General features: G+C 50.5%; 3 protein-coding genes across 3 annotated transcripts; all 3 read right to left on the bottom strand.

Annotated features, from left to right (window-relative positions):
- Window positions 1–431: 431 nt before the first annotated feature.
- On the bottom strand, window positions 432–1,271 carry STEHIDRAFT_158037 (uncharacterized protein; the record flags this gene model as incomplete). Its single annotated transcript, XM_007305406.1, has 1 exon — window positions 432–1,271. One exon carries the CDS (start codon window positions 1,269–1,271, stop codon window positions 432–434), a length of 840 nt encoding a protein of 279 aa, XP_007305468.1.
- A 233-nt stretch (window positions 1,272–1,504) lies between these two features.
- Window positions 1,505–2,942, bottom strand: STEHIDRAFT_158038 (uncharacterized protein; the record flags this gene model as incomplete). The annotated part of the gene is made up of 2 exons (XM_007305407.1): window positions 1,505–2,137; window positions 2,175–2,942. The coding sequence occupies 2 exons, from the start codon at window positions 2,940–2,942 to the stop codon at window positions 1,505–1,507; spliced, it is 1,401 nt and encodes a 466-aa protein (XP_007305469.1).
- A 4,154-nt stretch (window positions 2,943–7,096) lies between these two features.
- STEHIDRAFT_35692 (uncharacterized protein) lies at window positions 7,097–7,756 on the bottom strand (the record flags this gene model as incomplete). Its single annotated transcript, XM_007305120.1, has 1 exon — window positions 7,097–7,756. A coding segment is annotated over one exon (660 nt), but the record flags the coding sequence as incomplete, so codon positions are not given.
- Between the last annotated feature and the right edge of the window lie 1,051 nt (window positions 7,757–8,807).

Genomic DNA, 8,807 nt, shown 5'->3' on the forward strand with positions numbered 1-8,807 from the left:
ACGAGGTAAGTCAGAGATGAATAGGTTAAAGAACTCCCCTCTACTAGGGTCGTCCTTATATAGTACATACATGCGCAGCCGCAGGAGGCTATGAATCCTATAAGTAAGTCAGACTGAGTCGTCCTCGTACTGTGCCCCAGTCCGTAGTCGCGGCGGAAACCTATACCTAATAAATATAGTACAAGCCTATGCAAGGCTATGAAGCACAGTCCAAGGCTATGAGAAGCTATGTAGTCCGTAGTCGAGAATACGAAAGGAGTCGAGACACGTCTACAGGTCCATGGAATGTTCATCAACCGGCCATATGAGTGGATGATGTGTATGTAGTTAAATAAAAAGAAACTGAGACTGCACATCCGCGTCTCCTGCGGTATCAGACATGTCGAGCAGAATAGAAGACGAAAAATATAGTCCATAACATTACCCCCCTTCTACGTCAGTCGCGCCTCGAGACTCTTGTATGGAGAATTGAATTCGCGGGCCATGGAAGTGGGAAGGGTAGGTGGAGATGGGGAACGGTTGTTGGTGAGGGGATGTTGGTGGAGATAGGCGAGGGGCTGGAGTGGGTGTTCTTGCGGTTGATAGGCGTCGTCGGCGTCGTCGGCGTTGACCCATGCGAGATAGGCATTGCGGTGGGGGTTAGGGTAGACGACGGGGTGAAGGATGGGGGCGTCGAATTCCATACGGCATAGGAGCTCGTCAAGAAGGGGGCGCCTCTGCGACATGCACCAGAAAATCTCCTGCTTCCATCGCCCAAAATCCTCCGTATCCTCCCTCCACTCTGCCTGTCGTCGTAACCACTCGATACTTTTCGTCTCCTCCAACTTCTTCTTCCAACATCCTCCACACATCTCCGTCTGCGCACTCTCCCACTGCTCTGCGTGGCACACCGTGCATAACTCCTGCTCCGCCTTCCACTCCTTCCACTGCGCGTGTGTTCCTACAAAGACGTGTTCTTCTCGATCGTACATGGCGGAGGCGGATTTGCTAGTTTTGGCGATGGGAGGTGATAAAGGGTTCGCCGCAGTCGATGCAACGGCGGCGGGGATGTTCAGGTGGTACAGTGAGAGATCCGAGGTCGGGTTGGCGTCCGGCTCGTCGGGCGGCGTCCTGGTCGCAGTGGCGGGGCTTGGAGTGGGGGAACATTCTCCAAGTGCAATTGCAGCGAAAGGAAGTGCATCGTTGAGCGGGCATGGTGAAGTGAGGACGACTGGGATAAGGGTGAAGAGGAGTAGGAGACTGAGGGAAAGGGGAACAATCTGGGGACGCATATATATAAGGAAAAGGAACTTGGTTTGATAAATAAAATGTCTGTTCAAGAAATAGTAAGCGATCGAATCACTGAATCGGAAAGGATGTGGGTCAAGGGAATATAATTAGATCCTATGGGAAAGGAGACACGGAAATGATGTGGGTCTTGAGAGAAAATGTCAGTGGGCGTTCTGAAGAATGTCATCGATCATTCCATTGAGAATGGCGTCTCCTTCTCTTCCGTTTGGAAGTCCTACTCTCCTTCTGCGCATATTGTGACAATCTCTCCTAGTATGCCCGAGATCTCCGCACTCCCAGCATCTAATCCCATGGTTGCCTCGATGCTGTATGGAAGACTCTGGGCGTCTCGACGTGGAACCTCGGACTGCTTGAATCGATGTAGTCTGGGAGCGGTCTGCATGGTAGTCGGACGCATTCGGGGAGTTTCGCCCAGGAAGGTGTCCGTTTCGAGGAATTTGAAGGCTGCTTCCCATTCCGCTTGGATAGGCGTAACCGGAAGATCCGTCAGGTGGTGAGGGGGTGAGTTCTCGGCTAAATGGGGCTTGGAAGATGCGGATAGGGACGCCACTTCTTCCGGAGGGGTGAGAGTCTGAGGAGTGCGTGTGATGGGAGCTAGGAGTTTCGGTGATAGGGTTCGCTGATTGGTTGGAGAAGGTATCGGGTGGGCTTGGTCGAAATGCTGTTCCAGAATTTGATAGTCCGACTGTAGGAAAGACGTGGGGGAAGATGACAGATTCTGCGCGTAAACCGATAAGGGTACCTGCAATGCTCCGTCGATCCCAGTCGAGAGCTCCCAAGCTTCGTTCGCATCTGGCTTCCTCCATCTCCAATCGTCCCAATTCCTTCCTTCGTTCTCTAATTGCCTCTGTAACCTCGATGTATTTGTGAGAAAAACGTTGGACTCTCTCGTTTCCACAGGCGTCGATGGCTGCGCTAGCCTGGGCATGGGTGGCTGGGTTTGTGAGCCAGTCGTGGAACAGTCCAGGGAGGTTCGGAAGGGTGGAAGAGGCGTTAGACTCAGGGGTGGAATTGGAAGAGATGGATTGCGGGGGAGAAGGTTCATTGGATCGAGTTCCAGGCATGGGAGTTGGGACGCGGTGGATTCCGTGGCGAGGTTCCGAGTCTGAGGATCCGTTGTGATTAGAGGATATGGTAACATGGGGATTGGCATATGAGGAAGGGGGAGGTATTGGGATTGGATCGGCATTTGATTCAGGAGGGGATTGTGAAGTGGATAAGCTTCGTTCCGAGTCCAATTGGTATCCGAGTTCTCCAGCCCTTCGCTGTAACCATTCGAGCTCGGGCCCCATGATGCGAAAAAGGTAGGGTCGATTGGTAACGAGGTTGAGTAAGAGTCGAAGGATGGCATCTTCTCTGGCATCGATGTTGGATAGTACGTGCTGGGATTCGCCATTGTGACGTATCCTGGGATTGGGGATGGATGCGTTGCCGTTAGTGCCGATGATCCCGAAGTGAGCGCTGAAGAAGATGCGATCGGTGCCCGAGGATCCTTCGGACGCAGGTCTCGGTATTGAACTAACTTCGTCTTCTTCGGCAAGCGTAGGTGAGCTGGGCTGAGATTCGACGTAGGGAACGAGGCTGTTTCTAGGGAGGGTGACGTTGACCGTAGTCGCTTCGGGCGGATGTTGCGTGTCTTGGGCATTTGCCATGTGGTGAGTTGGTTTGAATATCAGTTTGGAGGATGTGAAGAGGCTGAGGAGGCGTTGAGTTTTCGATTTAGGGCAAATTTACCCCCCTTCTTATACTCAACGCTGACGTGGCCTTGTGCGTCGACGTGTACTTGGTTGGCTGTGTCTTTAGGGAGCCTGCGGATTCTGCGCATAGAAATCGAGGACGACTTGGTCGTCCTCGTGGAATTCGTGATGTGGCCGCCACTCGTTATCCGAGTCAGGATATCCTGTGTAGTGTACCAGATAGTGCAGTTCTGGTTTGCTGCGGCCTCCGGGTGATCTCCATTCCGCATCAAGGATTTCATCAACTTCGAACTGTTCTTCGTTGTTAATGATATCCGGTGGCGGATACGTGGCGGATGGACCATGTTCTTTGGTCTGGACATATGGTGTGAGGAGTCCTGCATGGAACACCGGATGTATCTTCCACGTCGGTGGGAGTTTGAGCTTGAAGGTGATTGGTCCGAGCACATCGTCTATGCGGAAAGGTCCGAATCGCTTTGGTCTAAGTTTGGCAGAAGGATGAGTCGTCGTGATATTCTTCCCTTCCAGCCAAACCTTGTCCCCTTTCTTGAATAGGGGTGGTTGTCCTTCGATTCGTTGTTTCATGATGTCGGCTGCGATCTGATGTGAACTTTCCGCATCTGCGCGGGCCTTCCGTGGTTCTGTAAGGCGATGTTTGATGGATGGGACTGTGGTCTGTTCGTTCATTTCTGGGAACCAGCGTGGCTGGTATCCCATGAGAAGATAGAACAGCGATTCCTTGGTGGATGAGTGTTGTGCCGAGTTATGAGCGAATTCGGCGAATAGGAGATGCTTGGCCCAATTGTTCTGTCTGTAGTTGCAAAATGCTCGTAGGAATTGTTCCAGTTCTTGATTGACTCGTTCTGTTCCTCCGTCTGTCTGCGGGTGATACGCCGTGGAGAATCGTTGGTCAATGTGTAATTTCCGATATAGTTCCTTGAGAAATGTCGAATTGTACTGTGTTCCGCGGTCAGATATCGCTATCTGGGGAAGTCCGAATCTTCGGAAGACGTGTTGAAAATAGATGTCCGCAGTTTGTTCGGCTGTGATCGTGCTGTTGCATGGGACCATGACTGCGGCTTTGCTTGAGTCATGGTCACAGAAGACTGCGATTGCGTCATATCCGTCGGATTTGGGTAGTTCCGTGATAAAGTCCATGGTGACTGTCTGGAATGGAAGTGTCGAGGTGGCTGGTATTGGCATGATGGGGATTGGGTCTCGATGGGTCTGGTTCTTGGTTGCTTGACATGTAGTGCATCCCTTGACATAGTTGCGGACGAATCGCGTCATGCTTGGCCACCAGAATTCTCGTCCTATAGCAATTATGGTGGCAAACTGTCCGCGGTGTCCGGTTGTGGGTAGATCATGGTGAAGTCGAACGACCTCCTGTCGTAGTTCTAGATTGTTTGGGATGTAAAGGCGCTTCTTGTGGTACAAAAAGCCGTCCTTTTCTTCCCAATCAGTCAAGTCCTTGTGAAGGGTAGCATTGCCAGACTTGAGCATTGATAACGATTCTGCTAGTTCTGGTTCATAGGCAGTACTCTGCCGAATTCGTTCTCGTAGGTCGTGTTCCGTTGTTGTTGTCCTGACAAAGACTTCGTCTGGTAATAGGATCTTGTCTTCGTTATCGTGGGATCCATCGTCGTGGTCTCGTCTTCGGGATAATGCGTCAGATTTGACTTGAGTCGCGCCGGCCTTGTGGGTTATCTGAAAGTCGTAGTCCTGTAACTCCGCACTCCACCGGGCTTGTCTTCGGTTGAGCTTTCGGGCCATCCTAAAGTATTCTAGATTACGATGGTCCGACCACACATCGATTTTGTGCGGACTGCCGGCTAAATAATGTCTCCATGTCCCGAAGGTCTTCATGATAGCTAAAAGTTCTCTGTCGTGTACATCGTAGTTCCTTTCAGCTTCTGTCATGGATGATGACAGGTAAGCGCAGGGATGCCAATGTCCGTCGTGTTCCTGAGATAATATTCCTCCGATAGCGAATCCGGATGCGTCACATTCTACTCGGAACGGTTTCCGAGGGTCTGGTTGGATGATAACCGGCGCAGTGGTAAAGGCCTTCTTGAGTTCGTTGAATGAGGCTTGTTCCTTGTCCGTCCACTGCCATGGATGATCCTTCTTGGTAAGGTCGTTAAGGGCTCTGGCTTTTCCTGAAAAGTCGTGTATGAACCGTCGATAAAAATTGCCAAAGCCCAAGAAGGCTCTAACATCCGTGAGGTTCTTCGGGGTTGGCCAGTTAAGAACTCCGTCGAGTTTGACTGGATCCATAGAGATTTTCCCGTGTTCTAGGATCATACCGAGATATTCGACTTCCTTGGCTTCAAAGGTACATTTCTCCGGTTTGAGGAAAAGGTCGTGGTCTTGTAACCGTTTGAGGATTTCCGTGACAATGGTTCGGTGTTCTTCCAGGGTCTCTGTTCCGACCAGGATATCATCCATGTAAATGACGACTTTCCCGGTGGCGATTAAGTCTTGGAAGATGTCGTCCATCATGGTTTGGAATGTGGCGGGCGAATTGGTGAGACCGAAGAACATGACCATAGGTTCGAATAGTCCTCGGTTGGTGAGGAAGGCTGCCTTCCATTGATCTCCATCGGCAATTAGGAGATTGTTGTATCCGTAGTGTACGTCCATCTTGGAAAACCATAGAGCTCGTGCTACTCGATCGAGTAATTCGGTGACCAGGGGTAATGGATAACGATTCTTGATGGTCATTTCATTGAGTTTTCGATAATCCTGTACTGGTCGTAGCTTTCCGTCTTTCTTCTTTACGAAAAAGAAAGGTGATGCGAGTGGCGAATTGGATTTGCGAATGGTTCCGCGTTCGAGGTGTTCCTTGAGAAACTCGTCTAAAGCTTCTTGTTCCTGAGGCGTTAGGGGATAGACCTTGCATGTAGTTCGTGGAATGGCGTCGGGTTTGAGGTCAATGTGGTGATCCCATGGTTTGGATGTGGGGAATCGTTTGGATTCTTCGTCACTGAAGACTTTAGAGAATGATCGGTATGGTTCCGGTACGATTTCCTCGAAAGTCTTTTCCCTCTTCCCCTTGTTGGCTTCTTCCGCGAGCTCCGTAGATCTGGAGGCTCGCCTGATAATCTCTTCTTCTTCTGTTTCTAATCCATACCATAGTTCGTCTCCTTCTTCGATCCCGAAGGATCGAAGGTACTCCTGTTGTTGTCGTTCTTGTTCTTGTTTCTTCATCTTCGCACGATGGTTCTCTAATTTTGCCTTGATTCGTTTGGCAAAAAGTGTGGGAGGTTCGATGTGAACTGGTCTTCTCCTCATCCCTCCCTTGATCTGAGCCGCTTTGTGAGGGCGAATCACCTTGGCGGGTTTCTTGGATTGTCGTCGCTTCCGTTTCATGAGTAGTTGGCACTTGAGAGGGCATCGTTTAAGGAACATTCGTCCTTTGGCCCAATCGATTTCTGGGTTGTGCTTCCGTAGCCATGGGAGTCCGAGAATGACATCGTCTTCTCCTAGGTCCGTGACTGAAAAGTGGACCTGTTCTTCATGGTCTCCAATGGTGATCGTGGTTTCGACATAGTTGGTGATTTTCCCTAGCACGTTTAGGGAAGAGTCGACGTTCCGTATTACGCGAGGCTTCGCATATGTCTTGGTCGGTATCCGATGTTTCTTGACAAAATTCCAGTGAATGAATAATCCGGTGGCTCCTGAGTCGATCAAGGCCTTGGTTTCGACGTCTTTGTTTCCTCCATTGATGTAAATAGGAAATCGCATAGATTGCTGAGCAGCATTAGCACGAATAAATAGGCTGCTAGCCCGAATCAATACATCATGAGGGAAACGTAACTTCGCCCGTAATTGCGTCGCAAAAGACGGGCGTCCTAAAAACCCTGAGGGTTTTCCATGTCGTTGAACATTTCGAGGACAGTGTCCTGATCTTCGGTGTTCATGTTCTGAATCTTACGTAAGAGTTCTTGAATAGCCGTGCTTTCTTGAGGAGGTTCTTCTTCCTGTGGGTGCGCAGCAGTTGTCTGGCGGATCTGTTGTCCCAGGCCCCTTTGGAACGTGTTGGGGCGGGGTCCACCCTGGTTGAAAGGTCTAGCTTCGCTTCGCGGGTGGAACTGAGGGTTGTTGGCGCGGTGTCCGATTTTGTCGCATCGGAAGCACCGTCCTTCCTTGATGTACTTCTGGCGTTCCGCGAAATTAAGGTTGACCGCCCTGACCTTGGTGTCTCTGGTAGGTCTAGAGCTTCTGAAGCTGCTGCCGCTCTTCATGGAATTGGCGAATTGCCATTGATGGTCGAGTGTGGAAGCCTTGTTGTACCATTCTTCAATAGTGGTAGGCAACGGGTCGTGGCTGTATATCTTGGCTCTTAACGCGTCGTTAAGGCTAGTCTGGAACAAGGTGGTTTGTGAAACGTTGTCATTGATGCCTGATCTGGCAATCAACGTTCGGAATTTCACGATGTGGTCGTCTGCTGAAGTGTTTCCTTGTCTGAGGTTCATGAGGGCGAGGCGGTTCTTGGCTTCATGATCTATGGTTCCGAATACTTCTTTAAACTTGTCCTTGAATTCGGTCCATGTTCCGTATCCCGTGGGATGTCCTTCGATGAAAGAGATCTTCCATGGTCCTGCGCTTCCTCCCTTGAGGTACGACAGGGTCCATGCGATCTTCTTGGTGTCGGTGTCGAACTTGGCGGTTCCAAGTGTATTGATGAAGTTCTCACAGTCTGTGAGGAACTCTAAGGTGTCGTCTCTGTTTCCGTCGAACTCCTTCGGCGGGTTGATCTTGACGTCGTTGTTAGACATGTCTGATGCTGCTGGGCTGATTGGCCTAGGTGGTGACGGTGACCTTGGCGGTGGAGGAGGTGGTGGTCCTTGTGGTGGTGCTGTTTCTTCAGCAAGTGGCTGTGGTTCTTCTTCCTCCTTGTCTCCTGATGGTCCTGGTGCCGGTAGTTCCTCTTCTTCGGCTGTTGGCTCTGTTCCTGCTACTACAGGGGTGTTTGGTGCGTTGACAAAGTACCAAACGTTGTTCTTGACAAATATGGGCTGGTGCTGATCTTCTGTTTCAGCGCGAGTTCGGTTGATGTGTCTTCTGACCTTCCAATGCCTGAGGTCTTTGTCGTAGTATGCTCCTTGAGGTTTCTGGATGTGCCAGGGGATTCGTTCGTTGAATCCTCGTGGGTCGTTGTACTGGGAGTTAGGGACTTCTACTCCGTTGTATGGTGGTTTACCAGTGTCGTCGTAGTACCAGTGTTTGTTCACTAGTTTGATCCAATAACGGTCCTTTTCTGTGAACCGGGTTCCTGGTGGTCTCTGTGTTGTGGTCCAATCTCCTTGACCTTCTTCTCCGTAAGTTGTCCAACTAGTATGCGGTGGTAGGTAGACGCCAACGGGGACGTCTTCTCTGTGATCACCCGTGGTGACGGCGAATGACCTTCCTGGAGAAGGTCGAGGTGTCGACGGCTGGTGAACCTATTCAAATGTAATGTCCAGGCTTGAATAGAGATTCAAGAGTGGACGCGCGTTCTGGTGCAAGTGTGATAGCTATCACAGGTGCGATCTGCCGTGTTCTAAGAAGCCTTGCTTCTAGGTCAAAGGTCTGGTGTAGTGGCGATTCTACACAGTCAGAGGTTCTTGATATCGATAAGGGAAGCTAGTCCTGTTGAAAGGACTAGTTCAAGTACGAGTAGATAGACGAGGTAAGTCAGAGATGAATAGGTTAAAGAACTCCCCTCTACTAGGGTCGTCCTTATATAGTACATACATGCGCAGCCGCAGGAGGCTATGAATCCTATAAGTAAGTCAGACTGAGTCGTCCTCGTACTGTGCCCCAGTCCGTAGTCGC

This window comes from Stereum hirsutum, assembly GCF_000264905.1.
Source record: "Stereum hirsutum FP-91666 SS1 unplaced genomic scaffold STEHIscaffold_9, whole genome shotgun sequence".
NCBI classification, from domain to species: Eukaryota; Fungi; Basidiomycota; class Agaricomycetes; order Russulales; family Stereaceae; genus Stereum; species Stereum hirsutum.